The sequence below is a fragment of the Euprymna scolopes genome, chromosome 4, assembly GCF_053919585.1.
Source record: "Euprymna scolopes isolate OS-2025 chromosome 4, ASM5391958v1, whole genome shotgun sequence".
NCBI classification, from domain to species: Eukaryota; Metazoa; Mollusca; class Cephalopoda; order Sepiida; family Sepiolidae; genus Euprymna; species Euprymna scolopes.
In genome coordinates this window covers 71,037,450-71,059,646 of record NC_136485.1, presented here as the reverse complement: position 1 = coordinate 71,059,646, position 22,197 = coordinate 71,037,450, and the positions used below count along the sequence as shown (strand labels likewise).

Genomic DNA, 22,197 nt, shown 5'->3' with positions numbered 1-22,197 from the left:
CTCATAATTCAGATGTAGAGAAAGTATATCCGTATGGCATAGCGAAGTTATTGAGTTGCACATAAGTTTTGTTATCTTACTGATAACATTGCCGCAGGAGACGGAAATGATGCAAATACAAAAGTTACGAGTGGATGAAGCAGGTTCAGTTCAAAGAACTTTGGCCATTACTAACCAGCAGAGCATTATCATTGTTAACCAAGGGAAGATTATCTGACATGCGTACATAGTGTTATGATGTATGGAAGTAAAACCTGGCCAGTCAGGATTGAGAATAGGTGTTGCGTGAAGAGAAATGTTTGATACTATGGATGTATAATGCGAATCTTAAAGGGAGTCATGCTCATAAAAAAAAGACATGAGAGTGCTTAAGTTTAATGTAAAACAGTTGAGGTAGCAGGGTCAGTTGACAGAGGACAGAAAAGGTTTGGTTTTGTTTTGTGGTATATCACTCCTTTTCAGATTATTTAATGCCAAATCCAGTAATTTTAGAAAAACTTTATTCTTCAAGTTTTAAGGGTTAGATGGGATGTTTGAGACAAAGTTTTAGAAATTTATTTTCTTCAATATGTTTTTCTTGTTGATATGGTGAACAAAAAAATTTCTCAGCAAAGTAAAGTCGACGGTGGAGACAGGAAGCCTGACTGACATCCTTGAGGATATCAGCGGTAGGCCACATGTTTTAAGTGTCGGACCACAATATAAGTGATAAGAATTAAACTAAAAGATAAAAAGCTGATAAAAAAGAAGGGGTTTGAGATAGGATTTCTGCCGACCATTGAATAAGGATGCATCTTGGCCTTGGGCTCAGCCTAGGGCCAGATAACCTTCTCAAAAGAGTTAAGTTGAAAAGCTCTTCCTTCTCTGATGACTGAGAAGTTGTCTGAATGAACCTACGTTGAAAACATCCTGCATCATGAAATCGTTAAGAACCCAAAGAATTAACTTTCCTTTGCACAAATAATTATTCTTGTTTAGAAAAAAAGATTTTTGAGTTATTACTGAATTGCTTTAATTTGAAAACCCAATTATTTACAGCGCTGACACCACAGCCAGCCATTCACCAAAGCACCCACAAGAACTCTAACCACAGTATCTGACGAATGGCCAGCCAGTGTGCTAAATATATTGCCACATGGATTTAGGGTTATGCATGTTTTGTGTGCTCTGAGCACCAGAGCAGTAATTCCAGTGACAAGTGTCTGGTTACATTTTAATGAAATTGAGAGTGATGCCACAGGGACTTAGGGTCGGTGCACAGTTTTGTGTCATGTGTATGACTCGGCCCAAGTGGTACATTTTAATAACCATAGGGGTACAATAAGTTAATTTGGAGGTAAATTTCTAAATGCCATACACCACATGGAAAATAGATTTTAAACTGTATATGAGGAGTCAGATTCTGTTTTATTTTTTTATAATAAAATAAAATGATTTTTTACTCACGTATATTTATATTTTTCTCCACTGATAAGCATTTTTGAATATACATTCTGTAAACTAAAATAAAAATGAAATGATACAATCATGTAATGTAGACATTTATTGTTTAAACTTAGAATCATAACTAGACATATTTACATGATAAACAAAAATGTATTTGTACAAAAGGTTTCATTGTTGTGATTTTTAAAATACAATTTTGGAAGAATACAAGTAAAAAAAAAAAAAAAAAATTCACAATGAAGAAAAGAAAAAATTTAAAATTGCTGGTATTATTTATATCATATATATATATATATATATATATATATATATATATATATATATGATTTATTTATTATTTATACTACTATTCCCACGTTGGTTGCTATATTAACAGCATTTTGAACACAACTTCTGACCATCTTCAAATGCCTGTTTTTGAGATGGAGAACCTGTACAAAATTCAAATTAAACACTTTATCAGCAAAATGTTTGTTCTCATTCTGTCAGTCAAATCTGGATAACTTTAAACTGTTAATTAAGTTCTGGAATATCACCCTATATGTAAACAACTCTAGTAAGATACTATTATACTGGTGCAAAAATAATGTCAATTTTGATGTTCAACTTCAAAAGATCATAACTTCTTTCATAATAAACTTTATTAATCGAAATAAGAACCATTAGATGTGACACATTTTTGCCAACAACAAAAACAAGTTTATTTATTCCATTAGCATAGAAATCTGGAGTTCTGAAAGGCCGATTTGGGATCATCTCGCACGGGAAACATTTTTCGCACAGGAAGTTATCAAAATGCTTGAAAAAGTAACAATCAGTGGGTGAGAGGTCAGAGAGGTGTCAGGTGAGGCAGAGTCTCGTAGTCCAATTCGTTCAGCTTCTGCAGGGTCAGTTAAGCAACATGCAAGCGAGCGTCGTCATGGAGAATTGGTCCCTTCATATTGACCGATCTCAGGCACATATATTGCAGCTTCTGGTGCATTTCGTCAGTTTGTCGGCAGTATTTCTCCGCCATAATCGTTTCGCCCAGATTTAAGTTGTGATGGATGAGACCGGCCACAGATCTCTAAACAGTCACCATAAACTTTTTTTGGTGCAGTTTTGGCTTCGGGAAGTGTTGTGAAGCTTCTCCGGCATCCAAACACTGTGCCAAACATCGCCGGTTGTTGTAGAGGACTCACTTCTTATTACACATCACAATCCACTCAAGAAATAGGTTGTTTTTGTTGCGCAAAAGGAGCATAGAAGACACCTCAAAATGAAGATTTTTTAGGTTGTCATTCAATTCATGCAGCACCCATTTATCCAACTTTTCTGGCTTTCCTATTTGCTTTAAATGACGAATGACTTGAGTGGTCACTCTCGAGTTCAACAGCAACTTCTCATGTGCTTTTTCGAGGATTGGCTTCAATTAAAGCTTTCAAATGTTCATTATCAACTGCAGTCGGCCGGCTGTGACCATCTTCATCTTCAAGGCTCTCGTCACCATTGCGAAATTTCTTGAACCACCATTGTGACATACATTCGTTAGTGGTTCCTGGGCCAAACACATTGATATCACGAGCTGTCTCAGCAGCTTTTCAGCCGAGTTTGAACTGGAACAAGAAAATCGTGCAGATTTGAATTTTGTCCATGCTCTCAAAAAGTCTGCAAAAACATAAATGAAGACATTAAAAACGGTAACAAATAACACGATTCGATAGAGTGAAAAAGGCACTTCAAAATGATATATAACATGGCTATATATATTAATGAATTAATTCAGAAATCATATATAAAAGTAACATATGTGAGAAAACAATATTTTTTTTTGCACCAACATAATAAATCTTTTCTAGACTGATCAAAATGTTGTGAATATAGGAACCAAAATGAGAATAGTAGCCTTAATAATTCAAATAATCAAAACTATCAATCCTAAATCTAAAAAATTCTGAAGTACAACATTTTAAATGCTGCTACTTTTCTACCTCAACAATAAAAGAGTTCCAGGAAGCACAAGTTTATTTGATTTATAATTAAAAAGAAAAAAAGTATTTCAATCGTTTTTACACTTTCCTATTTTCAAAGTGTTTTTAAAAAAAAAATTTTTTAAACTATTTGTCAAGCAGTTATGAGTATTAAATTTGTTTATCTTGAAATTTATTTAACCAAAACTGGTAGTAAAAAAAATAATTAATATATATATATTAGCATAAATTTCTTCATTTATGCAAACATTATGACCAACAGTTGAAACTTGTCCTGAGGAAGTTGGATTTCAAAAGAAATGAACACTGAAACATGTATGCACGTATGCAGCATATGTTTGTATTGATACTATTGTTCTACTTGTTATTGAACACTATTTTATAAACACTAGAGTTTCAATGAATTAACATCTAAGAAACCACAGCATAACGATCATTATATATAACACCTCACTTTAAAAATTCTGAACCAAACTAATAAAACAACTTTGAAGTAAAATTTGACAACTTTATTCACCAACAGTCTTTTTCTAGAGTGATATATCGATTACAACAATTTAAAACCTTTGTGGATTGATTTGTCTTTGCCATCAAAATATGCCTCAGTTTCCAGTATCACTTTTTCATCATGCCCAAATCTTTTTCCCTGTATCATTTTTTTAAGCCTGTAAAAAAAGCCTGTTGTCATTGTAGGGCCATACCTGAAAAATAGGGTGGATGCAGAAGCAATTCAAAACACAAGTTATCTATTGTCATAGTTGCAACAGAATTGTGACATGGTGCATTGTCTTGGTGAAAGCACTTTCTTCTTCATTTGTGGCCTTTTTTTTAGCAATTTATTCTTTCAAACATAAACCAATAACGCTATCAATAATGATGGTTTTTCTTTTATCAAGGTAAGTGATGAACAAAATACATTGTAAAATATAGAGGCCAAAACTTTTCCTGCTGATGTTAGCATATTTAGTTACTTTGAATGGCTTTAACCTGTTGCTCTGCTGTCCACTCAATTGACTGCCAATTTGAATCTAGGGTGAAGTGGTGGGTCTATGTTTCATCCATCGTCACATATTGAACCCAAAACTGCTTTTTGTTACATTGAAATAGTTGCAAACACTCTGTATCAGTGATGCATTGTTTTCAATTGACTGCAAGCAAATGCGGCACCCACTTTGAACACAGCTTTCTCATTGTGAAAAGTTCATGCAAAATGGTGAATACACTGCCTTCTGGTATATTCAACTACTATCTCATGCAGATTCAATTAACAATCAAAATGAGTTTGTGGATTTTTTTTGTTTTCCAGGACAACTGGTAAATTTAGTCGACCTGAGTATCATTTGTGTCTGTACAACCATATTTCAAGTCAGCACGCAAAACCTTAATTGTTGTTTCTGGCAGAACAGAGTCCAAATAACACTTAACAAACGAGTACCCTGCTTGAACAGTACTTTTTCTCATCAGAAAGCAATGTTTTATCAACATATGAAATTAAGATTTCTTTATCATCTTGAAAATTTGCAGCAGCAGCAAAACCACTTAACTCAAATTTGGACACATGCCATTTGATGGTTAGCACTTTATTAAAAATATGATGATTCTTTTTATTAGTGGCGATATCTATATGTCAAGCCCAGGACTTATTGAGTGGCAACATGGGAAAATTATGATTTTCTATGTTCAGCAACTAAAAAGCGTTTCATTTAAAGGAAGAACACACACACAACATATGTAAACATATATATATATAAAAATGCACTTACCATTCAGTGATATTTGTTGCTAAAGCTGCAACAAAACCTTTAATACTAAAACTGAGTTCATAAGCTGAGCAGAGAGCAAGTCCCATCATGACGGGAATCAACGAGAGAAATGTGTAAAGACCGGTTTCCTCTCCTATTAAAACCCGTGAAATTAAGACTGTAAATAATGGTGCGGAACTTTTAATGGTTTCAGTGAAAGAGACAGCCACAAATTTCAGAGCAACCAAGCCAAGAACCACAGTTGTGAATCTGAAGATTGTAGAAAAGAAAAAGAAAAGAATGAACATGTCATAAAGTGAACAAATCTCTGCACACATAATCACAGTTTATATCAACAGTTTGTGTTCGTAAAAATTAATATCTATAAAAACCAGGTGTTGTTAGTAGAAAAAAACATCTTAGTTGGAAAATCCCAATTGAAAATTATTAATTATCAAATTTAAAAAACAAGCTTAAAATGAAAAAAATATGAGACAATGATGCAAAGATGCTTCAATTCTTTGGAAGGTTTAAAAACTCAATTAAGTTAATCACTTTTATATAAAATGTGTTTTCTTTTTAATTGGTGTATAATTCTTCCTGCTAAATTGATCAAACTCCACTAATATCTAAAATAAGCATCTATCATAATAAATCCGTATTCCTGTGTTTACAATGACCTCGTAGCATATATATGTTATGACGCCATGTACGGGGGGGGGGGATGAAAGTAGATTCCCCGGGTAGCCTGCGAGTGCTTATTTACATAATCCTCAATTATGATAGTTTGTATACCTTCGTATATATATATATATATTTTAATGAAATCAAAGGGATGTAGTGGTCACCTGATATGCGCAAGGGTAAACTTCAAACTAATATAACAAGAATAGCATTCTTTGAAATTCCACAGAATAAGAACTTTGTAAATTGTTTTTTTCAGTCAAACAATAAATTTTGATTGCAAAGTTCAACTTAGTTTAATTTTCTTTCTTATATATATATATATATATATATATATATATATTTCATATTAAATATGCATTAAAATAATCATCTATAATATAAATCTCACCTGTCTGTTTAATTTTTTTTTTTTTTTTTTTTTTTTTCTTCCTTTGAAGATTGTAATGCTGGGTATGGGGCAGCCAAACCAGCTGCCAACATTGCCCCGCTTTTTTATTGAAACCAACCGAGAGCTCTTTTTAGTATCCTCGCTGTTCCCTAAAGTGCAATTGTCTGAATCTCTTTTGCACTTGGTTCACCAGGAATATTAGTTAGGTAGGATTTCAGGTTCTTCTTCATAAGTCCTGTGGCACCTATGATAACTGGTATGATCGATATCCCCTTTAGGTTCCAGTTTCTTTTCATATCATACATGAGACCTTGGTATTTGGTCTGTTTCTCTCTTTCAGCTCTGTTAAGACCGCCATCATTAGGAACACTCACTTCAATCAAGGTTGCAACTCTCTCTGACTTATTCCATATAACTATGTCAGGTTTCACAGCAGCATTTTCAAGGTAGGTGGCTGTAGGGATTACATAGTCGTAATGTATGGTATATAAATCATTTCCAACTGTTTTTTCAGGTTGATGTTCCCAGGACTTGCTGCTACACTGGATGTTTAATTTTTTACAGATGATCCAGTGGAGGTACTTGCATACTCCATCATGTCTCGCTGTATAGTAGCCGTCCCCTAGAAGAACTTTGCAACTTGATATCAGATGACCAACACTTTCCAATTCTCTGTGGCAGAATCTGCATTTATTGTCATTACTGATCCCTGCCATCTTCTTGAATGCATTGGTCATCAATCCCTGGTCTTTGGCAGCCATTATAACCCTTTCCTGATCGTGGTGGAGGGATCCTCTTTTGAGCCAGTCCAAAGAACCTTCTTTATCTATGTATTCGAGAGAAAGTTCCCCCAGAAAATACTTTGCATGCTGATGTTGTTCCCATTCTTTAAGGTTCATCTGTTGAAAGGTCTCGGTATATTTCTGCCGGCTCTTTCTTGCTATTTCTGTAGCACACTTGTTTGGTGTTTCGACCTCATCGGAGAGACAACTCTGACCAAAATGTTTGGCCAGGTGGGTGACTGATGTTGTTTTGCTGGCTCTTGTCTCTTGATGTTCATATACTATTGAGAGGGTGTTATTCTGGGAGCTTCTCAGATACTGACCGGTGCTCACAATAGTTGCCCTATGTTGATGATTAATCTCTGAGAGTCCCAGACCTCATTCTCCCCTGGGCACATACAGCCTTGGTAGACACTGATTTCTATATATTATTTTATATATTATTATTATATTATTTCTATATATTATTTTATGAAGCGTTAGTAGCTTCCGTTTAAATGTATGCATGTTTGTATGTCTGCCTAAAACGTTCGACAGAGGAGACAGATTGTCATGAGATCAGTATCATTTTGAAACTCGACAAATATCGAAAAATTGGACAAAAACATTAATTCCTTCACCCTCAACTGGGCAGTTTTCTACAAGGAGGGGTCGATTTTTTGCGAGCCATTTTTGCAAGTCATTGTATCGGTTGGATTGACTTTGTCTAATTTTAATGTTCCGAACTTCCGGTCGCGTCATGGAACAGAGGTAAGACGTCAGATTTTCTTTCACTTTCTTTTCCACCTTTGCGTCACGGGTTCGAGCCTACTACCATTTTTTTTTTTTTTTTTTTTTTTTCATTTTGCTCAACACACATCTTCAAACACCTGGGAAACGCCGGGCACCCAGGCTAGTATTTCATAAAGTGAATAATATTGTTTCATAGAAAATAATTTTCTACTTAAGATTCATCATAAAAAAAAAAAACTGGAATTCTCTTAGTAAGCACTAATGTAAATAAATATAAAAACAGTTTCCCCTTTTTTATGTCATATGAAGAAGATTGTTGACTATGTTAAAAATTGAATTGAGAGCAAGAACGTGTGTGTAATATATAAATAAAGAGGGAGAGGGGTGGAGAGAGCACGTGTTTAGACAGAAGTTTTAAAACAATGTTACACACATTTATATTTCATTATCCAAACTAATCTAATTTGTTCATAAAGATAACAATCTGGAAATCTTGACTGAGTTTAAGATTTTTCGTAGCTGAGCAGCGATTTGGTTGCCACAAGTTTTGATCCTCAACAGATGCCTATCCTCTATCTCAACCATCATCAAGAGACATGAGGTAATTCGTCAGCATAGGACAAAGCCAAACTTTTTGCTAAAAACTTTGCATTAAATTCTACCTCCCATATTTCCTTCTACAACTGAAAATGTGCTGTGCAACATCCACATATTTGTCTGTGATGCTGCAGAACTTATCAAGAACCTTGATTCCAGTAAAGCAACTAGCCCTAACAGCATTCTAATCATAGTGCTCAAAACGCTTTAACCAGAACTCGTTCCCATTCATGCAAAGCTGTTTAAACATTGCCTTAACATCTTGGAAAACTTCAGTCTACCCTGTATTTACAATACTAGAGATCAGTCATATGCCTCTCAGTACAGACCAATTAGTCTTCTGTGTATAAGTTATTCAAATCCATGATAAAGAAGTCCACTACCTCAGTAAAAGCAACCTACTCAGTAACATGCAATATGGTTTCCATCCTGCAAGATCTACACCTGATGCGCTAACTGTAATATTACACCAAATTAGTGAATCTCTTGACTAGGATTTTAGAGCAGTTGCTCTTGATATATCAAAAACTTGATAGAGTATAGCATAAAGGTCGACTTCAAGATTTATGGAAAGTCCTAAACTATTAAATCCTTTCTTTCAGATAGGTTTATAAGAGTAGGAGTAGGCAATAACCAAGATCTTTTTAATTCTCTATTCTGACCTTGAGCATGTAGTGCAATGTGAAAAAAAGGTGATTGGTTAATTTTAATGCATCTAAAACTAAGTTTTTCTCTTTTCATCACCAATGCTCTGATCCCCACATGGTCCCAATTGAAACTAATGGATGTCATCTTGAGGAAGCCTAATGATTTTACAAAGTTTCTGGGACTGACCTATACACCTAATCTGAAATGGAATACCTACATCTAATCCGTTGCTAAGGTCGCTGGAAAAATGGTTCGATCATTTTACAGATCAAGAAGGTATCTCCCGATGTAATCGTCTACCTGTATAAGGGCCAAATACGTCCTAAGATGGAGTACTATTGCCACATCTGAGAAGGAGCTGTTCAGAGCACCCTATCCTGCCTAGACAGAGTGCAAAATTAACTCTGAAATCTGGTGGGCTATGTCCTTTTCTCTTTCCTGTTACCCGTCTCATGAAAAAGACATTGCGAGCATATTTTTGCTCTGTCATTATTTACATGGCAGGTACTCAACTGAGGTTCACTCTATGGTTCTCTCCCATAAATTATTCACGGCAAACACTCCACTAGCTACAACCACTATCAGCAATTCTCCTTACTCTTTATTTGTGCCTAAAACTAAACGAAAATCCATGAGCAGAGATTGTCTTAGAACTGCTCATTTTTGAAATACAATACCGCTACCACGGAGCTACTTTCTAGCTGACTATAATATGGTCATTTTCAAGTCCAATGTAAACAAGTTGTTAATGAGCCTTCCTATAAAATAAATTAGCTTATCTGATTAACCATGGTCCTTGATAAACAGTGACCATATGGTTAAAAAAAAAAAAAAAAATTAAGCAAAAAAATTCACTTCACATCTCTTTATTTTGTTAATGTAAAAGAAAATACGTTTCTATTTTCATTGTTAAATAGAAATCTTTATTGTGTATGAAATCGGAGTCAATCACAAACACGTTGATTAGGGCAACAGCTTGTAAAGTAACAGGTTGAATAATTCAATGATTGTGCGCACACTCAAATACATTATTCACACGTGTCCACACATGCATATTAATATCTTAAGGTCAAAACAGTAGATTTATGAAAGAATGTTATAACATTTGTTAGAACGCAATGTAAGGTCCAGTTCTATCAAGTTGTTATTACGAATCATACACTAAAACTTAATTTTCTAAATTATAAAGTTAACTAGGCAAATTTTTTAATTCAGATCCAAATAGCAATTGATCTTACAAATCAATACTCATTTGAACTGGTCTATTTTCTTTTTATTTATTTTTTTACTTTCAATCATGTTATTGTCATGAAAGCATTTCATTTTGCTTCAGTTCTTTTTGGAAAATACCTATTCCGGCTAAGAAAAGTGAGTGGGCATATTTTCTCTTACTAAAACAGTTATTGTTTGCAATTAATGGTGCTTGTATAGATTAAAAATGTTTTAAACCAACACATTTCAGGTGAAAACATTAACTACTTATGTGCCATAAAAATTTATAAAAATGACCCAGTAGACAAAGAAAAGAATTTATCATCAAGTTTTATCGTATCTTTTAATGTGAAAAAGTTGTGCGAGTAATTCAGTATGACAAACTGACTTATCTTCTTTGCTTTCCTTGAAGTCCGCCATTGAAACAAAATAGAGGATAACGAAAGAATATCCAAACCAAAGAGTTCAGTTTGTTATATTTTCATAACTGTCCCCACCAGATAAAAATACTCAAGTAATAGCTTTCGTTAAGAATCGCACTTTGATTACAAAGCCATTCAGTAGAAGTGACATCAGACAAATTTGAAGGTACGGATTACCAACACATTGTATATAATGTAGCGTTCATTTTTTTTAAAGTGAATATAAAAATAGAAGTTTTATTCAAACTGTCTTTATTTGAACCTTTATAACAAAAAATGTTCATACTTTTTTTTTTTTTTTTTTTAAATCAACATCAGGTGTTGGTAATTTTTTTATTTCACATCAAACAAAAATATATAACTTTTATAAAAAAAAATATTTATGAACTGTTTTTTTTTTTTAAATATATTTATGAATTGTTTTTTTTTTATTAAAAAGAAATAAATAAATAAAAATAACAGTTCATAATTATTGGGGGGAAAAAAAAACAGTTCATAAATATTTTTTATAACAGTTATATTTTTATGTTTGATGTGAAAAAAAAAAAAATTATCAACACCTAATGTTTGATTAAAAACAAATTAAAAATAGCAGTGCATATACATATTTTTATAATAAAGGTTATAATTGCTTGAAAAGTTCAAATAAAGACTGAATAAAACATTTTTTTTCATATTTGCTTAAAAAAAGGTACATTATATACAGTGTTGGTCATTCATACCTAAAAAATTGTCTGATATTACTTCCACCGAATTTTGTGACTCTTAGCAGAGCTCTACATTGCAAGTGAAACAGTCGCATCTGCAAGTGATTTTTCAAAGTGGCGACTAGAAATGCTTATTTTTTTACCGATTGTATTTCTTTCACTAACAATCTTCCAAAGCTCATTACTGAATGAAAAATATCTTTTCAACCTTTATTTTTTAATAAAATAAGTAAAGTCAAATTATTTAAACAATACCAAACCGTGTGTGTGGCTCCCCCCCCCCACCTCTGGTGCTGCATGTGAGATGACGCCACAAAAAATAGTGAAGAAATGATGAATGTGAGAAGTGTGAAGGGCCAACGTTACCTTCACATTTTTGCCAAGTTTCAGAAAAATCTAATGGATGGGGTAAAAAAAAGTGTAATATTTTGCAATTTGAGGCATTTGTGACACCTTTTCGTGCAGTTTCATGCTTTACGACATGTATATTTGAATTCAGTACCATGGAAAACCACTATATAGTCAGACATATCAAGTTTTTGTTGAGAAATATGAAAAAAGAGCCACAAAAAGGGGCGTTTTTAGTACTGAAAGTCCCTGGGGACGTGAATAAGAATTTTGTCAGGGTCACCCATACTGGATTTATATTAAGAACAATGTGCTCCACATTTTGGCCAAGTTTTAAAAAAATCTAATGGATGGATCAAAAGTTATGAGGCAAAATGTGTCAATTTTTGACATTTTGGGACATTTTTTACCTCTTGAGCCCCTAGGGACGCAATGGGAATTTTTGCAAACAAATTTTTTTACTGTGCACATCTATTTAATGAAATACAATTTGCAGCAAAATTTCAGGAAAAACTAATGGACAGTTATCTGCCAATCATCTGGACTAACAGACACACGGAAGCATGGACGCCATTGAAAACATAGGTCCCTCTCTGATAAAACGAAAGACCAAAAAGTTTAAAAGAACAATATACTCTTTTTTTTTTAACAAAAACTGTTTAAAAAACATCTGAAGAAATTTGAATGAGTATACCTTCAGTCTCAACATAAAATTCAGTGTATATTTAGAATTACACTTATTAAAAAAAAGACAAAAAAAATCTTTATGATGTACATACTCATCACATAACAAAGATGTCATATTCTAAAAATCATGTGGGTTTAGCTAGTAACCTTTTTATTTGCAATGTTTAGTTGTCAAAGGTCAACTGAAGATAAATTTGTCTGTAGAGCCCTTCTTAATGAAAGCCCAAGTAATTAATAAAAAAAATGTTATAATTCAAAAATATATTTTATTATTCAAACCCTCCAATGCTGTCATCCATTAAGAATGCAGATTTTATGAATATCGAAAGTAATAAGTATTGCTTAAGTTTTTGGAGCATTTGTTTTGTTTAAAGCCATTTTGTCTTTTTTTTTTTTTTTCTTTTTGATTCTCTGCCCCAGCAACAACATGGCAAAAAAAAAAAAAGAAAGAAAGAAAGACATACTGAAGATGAGACTTTACCTCGAAATATATTTATGAATTTCAACATAAATTTCAAACAAAATAAATGTCTGTTTATTTTTTGTAATAATGCGTTGTTTTGGCTTCAAACGTATATAATATGTATTTATTTTAATAGTTAATGATATTTATTTATATATAAAAACAATTGACGTAGGTTTTTCTTTTAAGAAAGTTTATTTTTTATTTTATTTGTTGCAGGAACAATGGTTGGGTGGAAGATGATATACCGGCCTAGTAGGGTTTAAGATGAATCATATAAGTTTATTATGAATTATATAAGTGAAGAAAGGGTAGCATGCCTTGCAAAAAATACTTGCAGACAGATTAATGCTATGCCTGTGTGTGTACTACACACGCGTACATTTACATTATATACATGTTTTATGTGTTTATAAAGCAAGAATGTAAACGGATGATTATCTATCTTTATTACACAAGGAGGGGGGAGGGATGTTAATAAAATGAAACATGATCAGGCTAACTAAAAAAAGGGGATATTTAGAACTTTATGAAATAATTTGTTTTTTTTCAATTTTTTTCTGAGAAAATGATTATTCTTGTCAAAGAAACCTGGACAAATGCATAGAAGTTTAAAATAAAAATTTTTAACAGAACATGTAAACAATAAAATACTTAAATATTCAGAAAGTCTAAAAACTTTAGCAATTATTTGGATTTTTCCCAATGTGATGTCTCCACCCTACAAGGGGTCAATCAGAATATTTTAGGGGTTTAATTTTAAAATAATGATAAGACATTTCAAGTTTCCCATTATTACATTTGCAGGAAGACAACTTTGGTACATATCACTGGGTTAACATCAAATGTAACAATGTTGCAATATTTTGGGTGTATAATGGGGTATGATCCCACACAGTCGGACGATTCTATTTATAAACGATGCTGCTAAGAACTGACGAATCAAATTAATTCACGTTCTGCTACCAACCAATCAGAAACCAGAATTGCTTCATAAATATTAAACCTTTTCTGGAGCAATTTCACATGTTCTTTCCCGGGTTTCGACACGGTAAGAATATTTCACCTCCCAGGACTTGTGTGTAACAGCGAACCATCTGAAACTGTTCTGAAACTCAAAATGGCTTACACTTCTAGACTTAAAAAGTGTCAGTCAGCCTTATTTCAAAACAATTAAATGATTACATGTAATCCTTTTGGGTAACAAAAAAATACCTAATAAAATTTAGTAAAAAAATAAATATGATTGAGGTTAGTCACATACTGCCGCAATATTCTTAGTCTACTGTAAGGGTATGCCACCATGAATTTGAGTGATTCTATAACCATGTGTGACAAGAACAAACCAACCAGATGCTAGAACAGCCTGACTGAAACTTGTTGAATTCTCCAGTGTTAAAACAAGACAACGTTTCTGCTGATGGTAACTAAATTAATTCTTTGCCTGGGAAAGCTTCTCTAACCGGATTTATGCTGCCATTAAAAATTTCTGTATTTTTAACGAATTTAAATATTTATCCTTATTATATAAAAAATACTGCAATAAAAGGAATGTGCCAGAGTTATTCACAATTTCTGTACGTCATATCCAAGTGTGCTAATCATTGAACAAAAAAATGAAACAAATTGTTGAAGATTCATAATTGAAAATTGGTAACTTGGTCGTTTTGTTTTACGACATATCAATCTTTTTGGGATTATTTAATGCGAAATCCAGTAATTTTGATAAAAGTTTTTATGCCTCATGTTATTTAGATTTTCAAATATTTATCCATGGTGTTTGATTTGGTTGTTTTGTAGAGGAAAATCGTTTTTGTCTTTTTACTTTGCAGAACATGATTAAGTTTTGCAAAGGGAGAGGGGAAAAACAATATCAATGTTTAATGCATTTTAGGTTAGGAAGCCAGTATTAGCAGACAGCCTGATCTGGTAGCATCAGATGAAACTTGGTGAATGAACAAATCAGGTAGAGAGGGAAGTTTATTTATACCAAATATGGTTGGATTGCAGGAAGGATTGAATTTGTGAATGGAATTGGTTTTTCTTGGAATGAGGAGATAGTGAACTCTGTATATGTATATATATATATATATATATATATATATATATATATATATGATAGACTCTCCTTCCGTCGATTTCAGCATATAAGGTTCCGCTACAACAACTAAGTTGCTCGGAAATCCAAACAGATGATTTGTTTATAGTGGTGAAGGCTGTGTGTAGAACCAACCACACATTTTAGTATTACGGCTAACCTTCGTCGGTGCAGATGGCTGTCACAGGACAGAGTATATAGTATACCACAGGGTTTTAAATCAGAGTTTCCTTCTAGGTGCATGTTTTAAAGACTGGGGGTGCATCTCTCATGGTGAATTAATGCGCCTCAAGATAACAACCTGGAAATTTCTACGACTCAGTGGAATACAGACAGCGCCTAACTTTCCTAAATGGTCACCCATCTGGTACTGGCCAGGCTCAACACTACTTAACTTCAGTGATATGCCGAGAACCAGTGTATCAGCGTGATTGTGCTATATATAAACAATATAAAAATATAATGGTGTGTGTGTGTGTGTGTGCGTGTGTGTATATATATATATATAATATACACACACACACACATATATATATATATATATATATATATATATAAAATATAATATACACATACATACCATTAATCATATTTCAGTTTACCTACTAGTGTTCTAATCTACTCTTTATAATTATTAGTTTGCATATTGCATTTAATTCTGTATCAAGAATATGTAGGTTATTTTTTCGTTGTCGTGAATGTAATAATCAAGATGAGAATAGTAGTCTGAATAACATATATTGTCATCTCAAAATTCTAAGACATTATAAATAATTTAAATGTTTTTGTTTTTAACTTCTTTAAAACTTATAAGATTTAAATTATTCTCTTCATTTATGACATTTACATAAAAATTAATTTAAATTCAAAAAAGAAACTGGGGATGTACATGTGTGCGTTATTGGGAGAGGGGTTATCATGTTCTTAAAACTTCACCGTTTACCTTGATATGAGAAACATTATCATCGTAGGTCATCAATCTTTCTTAACCCGCACATAAACTTCTTTAATTAAATGAAATAACAGCTGTTACACTCCATGTGTTCAGAATTCATAATCACTTTCGATTGTTTTTAAAAAATTAAATTTTAAAAAATCTAGTATTTTTTTCAGCCTTAAAGATTCTTTTGCAGAACAGATCAGAATTTTAAAATCAAACTTTTCAAACTGAATTTAAAAATTTAACTTGCTAAAAAAACAAAAAAGTTTAAATTTTTATTTAATTAACTGGCATTTATATGGCATTGCCAAGTGAAGACGTTGCCAGATGGAAGATTTAGAGGAAAACAATTCAAAATATAGACATGCTTACAAGTTATTTTTTTGATGCTTTGTTTTGTAAATGTTTTTTTAATTATAGTTTTACTTTATTTTAATTTCAATAAATATTTAATACAAGTAATAAAAATTAAATATATTTTATCAAAGTTACATACAGCCACAGAAAATGCACATGATCTCGTATAATAGTTTTATTAATATGGATATGATTAAACGTTTCTTGGAAGAAAAAAAAAATCAGCTGAAATGAATAAAAAATCAATCATTTGATTTTATAAAAAACTAGTTATGTTTACAATTTTCTTTTTAAATAAGATCTAATTTTCCCTTATTTTATTTCTATAAATATTTGATTAATAGTTAATGAAAAATTAATTTTTTTAATTATACAAAACTTACATATAGGTGAGTAATACACATGCACACAAAAAATATATTTATATATAAAGCTCAATGCTTGTGTGTTGCCTATATGACGAAAGGTTAGAGAATATATATAAAATCTAAAAAAAGTAAAATTTACTTCGAAAGACAATGAAAGTGTTTGCAAATCTCTAAGTGCACTACTAAGGGGCCAATGAGAGCATAATCCATTTTATCCTATTTTGATGAAATTTATCTAAATAATTATACTTGTGAACTTTGTTTGCATCTTGTCTTCAACAATTGGGCGATTCCTTCTTTTAAGAAAGGAACGTCAGGTGAATTTTTATGGGTGTGGCTCAAAGGCTAAGGAATGAGGGTGGAGAATTGTATATTTTGGTTTTGGTACTCAAGTCATATTTTTTAATTTTGGTCTCACATCAGGTTCAATATAATAAACGATAGAAAATTGTCTCTATAATAATAAATACATAATCTGCATGAAGCATATCTTACGTCTTGGCATTGCCAGGAGGTCTGCTGGTATATGTGCAAAATTCTGCAGAGAAAACAATAGAATTGGTCTTAAATCTATGTTATTCTCTATGTGCCCTCACTTTTAAGTGATCCATGAAGCAAAGCCAACTTAAAAATTTATATATGTACATCAGATTTTAATGAAATCTAAACCAGATAAAGATACTAGTTCAGAAAGTGTTCCAACATTTCAGCTTCTGATTATATTAGGGACAAAAAAGTAATATGGTGCTAGGAGCAGAGTGAGAAAGTGCATAATAGTGAACACCATTCAATCTCAAGCAACAAAATGTCTTCCTGTTACTCTATATAAGGATAGTTGCAAAAGTAAAGCTTCTTATATATTTTTTTATTCAAAAAGTTGAAGAGATATGAAGATGGGAGAGGTGTTCCGGAATTTATTTTTCTACATAGTCACCATTATTCTCAATGCACTTTTGTCAGGAATTCAATGATACATCAGCTTCTGATGCATGTCAATGACAGGGATTGCTTTCTTAGAATCTCACACCTTCAATATCTGCAATAGAGATGAAATTTTCCGGCTATGAATGGATAAGTTTAGTCATCATAACACTGCAATTTACAATCCCTTCTGATCCATTTGGGCAGAATGAAAAATAGGAGGCATTACTTTTGGAACCTCACTCGTATATAAAAAGCTTGCCAAGTAGTTTTATTACAATTTTTTTTTTCTCTAATAAATTTTAGAGAGAATAGAAAAATAACCTTGAATTTTCTTTAAATAAGAACGCCAGAGTGGTAATGAAAGAAAATTATCTGCTGCAAACTTTTGTTTTAAAATAGATAAATTAAAAAAAAAAAAGGAACTTTATCATTATAGCAAAAATGAGAGAATATTTTAATGGCAATTAAATATGGGAAATTTAACATAAAAGAAAATTCCAGATTTCATAAACTAATTGCTGTATAACCGTATGCATAACTACAATTGCACAAAAAAAAACAGTTCAAAATTATGCAGAGAAACAATAGAAACACTTAACCATTTCGGTGAGTAAACTAAAAAGGGAAACTAAACTAAAAAGAAAAATATAAAATTATATTTGAAACACTTAGGTGTTACTAACATAAAACAAGTCTAATTTCCCAATATGCACCATCTATCAAGGGCAGATAAATCATTATTCACTTTATTCATCTGAAACAAGCTTATGCCTAAACTTATAAACTACCTAAAATGACTTATAATCAAACCGTTTCACTCCATCTCGAGATCCATCATCGGGCAGTGTCTGAAGCATCCCCCAGGTTCACATTGGCGCATGCCTTGCTTAGGAAACAGTCTGTGAGGATGTGTGATAACCTGCACATCATCACAGAGATACACAGCATCCTATACACTTGTGCAGATTATTTTGTGTTTTCGCAACTTTCGCTCGGGCCTGGTTGAGTGTTACCCATTCTTTTGATCCGAAGTTCAGAGCCTGCTGGAATATCTTCTTTCAGTGTCAGAATAGCCTCGTAATCTTTGACCGATTCATTTCCCGAATGCAGGCAGTAGGACATCAGTGTTTTTCGTAAGAGGTCTGTGACAGTGGCAAAGACCTTTCAAGATAGTAGTTGTTCCAGTATCTTTTGGTATCCAAATAGGGGATGCTGATTGTCATTATTCTGCTTGTCTTGCTCTGCCTTCACTATCGCCTTTCCACAGATCTGTGGCAAAGCGATTCTGGACATCTCGTAGACAGATGGCAGGTCGGTTGATTTCACGTTGATTTTGTTGAGCAGAATAAGCCTATGCCACTACACAGTATCCTGCAGTTGAGTAGCATAGTGCTAAAACTGATAGGCATAGTTTAAAATGAATATGTATTATAGACGTTTGAAAGCTAAATCATGACACAATGTTATGTGAATAAACAATATTTATTGTTTAAAATTAATATATTATTTCAAAGTAATACTTCATCTTCGGCATTTTGTACATTTTTTTTTCTTTCCATGGTGTTGAGTTTGATAAGAAAGTTATTAAAAGAAAGTCTGCACTGCTGTTCTTAGTGGTGTTGTTTTGAAATGTCGGAATGGCACTGGCTATTCGTTTTTCACTTAAGGAACAGTGCAGACTTTTTTTTAATAACTTTCTTACCAAACTCAACAACATGGCAAGAAGGAAGAAAAAAAAAACAAAACAATGTACAAAATTCATTTCAAACTTTAATCGACGCTTCTAACATAGAATCTACAACCTTAACTGATAGGCATAGTGTCTGTGCCTCAGCTTCGCAAGAGCTGTTGGCCAGAGTTGCGAGTAGGCTGTTGCGCATCGATAGCGTATTGCAAAGCTTCTCAACATGGGTTCTGTATGACAGTATCCTGTTGAGATAAGTTAGATATGAGGTGTTTTCCAAGACTTTACCTCCCAAGTGATGTTGAGTTTCCTTTGGTCAAGGTGGCTCTTAAGATAGAATAAACATACCTTAGTTTTACCTGCATTCAGGTTGAGATGCCACCTGTCATCATATGATGACAACTGCGTGAGCACTTACAGTAATCGATCTTCGATGACTTTAAAGATATCTGATTGGGTTGCAAGGTACATGTTATCTGTATAGATGAATTTGGGGACATTACAGAATACTGACATGTCAATCAGTGTGGGGCCAAAACTGAACCTTGCGAGAGGCTGTTCTTCTACGCAATTATTGACTGATAATAGAAGACTTATAGAACGTTTTGATTTACATATAAATTTTTATCACAAAACAAAATTTATATTACTTAAATAGTGTACATTTTTTTTCATATGAAAGTTTTTATTAAAAAAAAAAAAAAAAACTATTGAAAGGTTACTTATCAAAGTTAAAAAAAAAACACTAAAAGATAAAAGTTAATGAGATGGATAGATTAACAGTTGAATGATAATGAATAATATGAGAGGATTGAAAACCTCAATCGCTAATTGAAAACAGCCAACACAGAAAATTGCAATTCTTCCCACCTTTGTGAATTTGGTACACATGAGAAAAATAATCTGAATACAAATTCAAAATCCTCATCTCAATTTTAAAAAGATAAAATTTTACTATATGAATCATAAAATATTGTACAAGGCACTTTTATTTTTTAAGAATTTGCAAAAAAATTGTAGACTTTTCTTTTTTTTTTTTTTTTATTTTGAACAACAAAAATTCTGCCTATTCACTAAAGAGATTCCTAGAAGCCGGAATATTTTCTACTATAATAACTTTTTTTTTTCCTGAAACTGCTTGTTTTTAGAATTTCTTCTACCTTTCGCCTCCCGCCCCCTTTCTACAACCATACCAATATGCAGATATTTATATGTAATCTGAACAACTCTTCATCCATGTTACCCCTTATAAGTCTGATCCCTATAGCAGTTGCTTCTTACATTTCAATAGCAATACACTTTATTTGGGACAAACAAAAGTAAAATATAATTTTTTTAAATAGTTGGAATTATTCAGAAATAATCAAAATGGCTGGTTTATGAAAACACAAAAAATTTCATAACTTTAACATAATCAAATTTTGTGAAACAGAATTGTTTTGTTTTTTTTTTTAAGTTTGTTTTCTTGACATTAATTAAAAGTTAACAAATAGTAATGTGGTAACAATGTGCAGGCGAAAAACACAAACACAATTAAAGTCGTATAATTTAATATATTCATTTTTGAAGAACTTAAGATAGGGAGCTCAGTACAATTGTAGATTATTTACCAATATAGATTAAAAGGAAATTAAGGAAAATATCATTTTTCTTAACTGGAATAAGAATTTCCAGAAAAAAAAAAGAAAATAAATGAAACAAAATACATTTATGCCAATAGCAGTACAAATATGGAAAGCCTTTCAAGTATTTCAGGAATTACTAGCTGTATCTACCTGTATTGTCTGGTATCATTTGTTTTGCCTATGCTTTTTTTTTTAACTGTGCTATTTGTTGTATTTTTATTTCTTTTTGTATTAAGAATAGTGTATTGAAAGGATGGGTAAATTTTAATCCTCCAATCAGAAGTTTTGCATCACTTTTATGTTCCTTTTTGGAGATTAAAATCAAAACAATGATACCAAACTGACTTGAAGACTTACAATTTTGATAAAAATCCATTCGACTATTTCGATTTAAGAAAATGTTTAAAATTAAAGCTTAAGTTTAATGGATCTTAAATTAAAATTCAAAAAATTTTAATTTCATGCAAATTTGAAATATTTAAATTTTTGAATGAGAACTCATAGAAGTAAATTCTAATGGTAAGCAGTTCGAGGAAAAAGTCAAAGAAAAAAAAAAAAGTCAAAGAAAAAAAAGGATCAAGTAAAGAATAGATACCCTGTAGCAGACGACGCCGCCTGGCAGTGACAAGCGCACAATTCAACTAACACCTGTGATTCGACCTTGACATTGGCACAAGCACATGGCGGCGGGTGTTTGTAAACATGTCAAATAGCAAACATGCTCGAATATTCGCCAACAATTTTTTTTTTTTTTTTTTTTTTTTAATATATTTACAAAACTTTGGAAGATTTAAAAGACAAAAATATATTTACAAAACAGTTTTTTAAAGTAAGTAACAAAACGAACGTATTTAAATAAAAGATATTTAAATAAATGGGTGTCTTTCTGTTTCGGATTTTTTCGACCCAGATGAATATTTATGTACCGTGTTTTTTTTGGGGGTTTTTTTTTTTTTTTAGGGGGGGGGGTCTATATGCGTTTTTAAGACAATTTATTATTTTTTTTATTACATTTTCACCCCAAACAAGGCGCATTGCCACTTTGGTGTAGGGGGATACTATCAGGGGCAACAACTACTGAGGTACTATGTTGGGATTTGGGCAGCAAGATGTCGGTTCACGTTACACTTGAACTTCTGCATGTCAGTACAGTTGGGGAAGCACTAAGCAGTGGCCTGGGATGGAATTCCAGCGTTTAATTATTCTTTAAAACATTACCTCCAGCGGCAATTAATACATTTTTAAAATAATATTTTTAAATATTAAATTTTGACGAATATTCGCTAGCAAGATTTTTTTAAAAAATAAAAGATATTCAAATAGATCAGTGTCTTTCTAGGTGCGTTTTTAATATATTTACAGAACTTTTT

General features: G+C 32.3%; 1 protein-coding gene across 9 annotated transcripts in view; it reads right to left on the bottom strand.

Moving 5' to 3' along the window:
* LOC145268387 (solute carrier family 35 member E2A-like) overlaps window positions 1-22,197 on the bottom strand; it is a 176,166-nt gene that overhangs the window by 5,473 nt on the left and 148,496 nt on the right. For all 9 annotated transcript variants that reach the window (XM_080123943.1, XM_080123956.1, XM_080123947.1 and 6 more), the window contains 2 exons: window positions 5,180-5,428; window positions 1,447-1,500 (listed from right to left, as the gene is read on the bottom strand). In XM_080123943.1, the coding sequence (XP_079980069.1) occupies window positions 1,447-1,500; window positions 5,180-5,428 (303 nt within the window). The remainder of the gene's footprint in view (window positions 1-1,446; window positions 1,501-5,179; window positions 5,429-22,197) is intronic.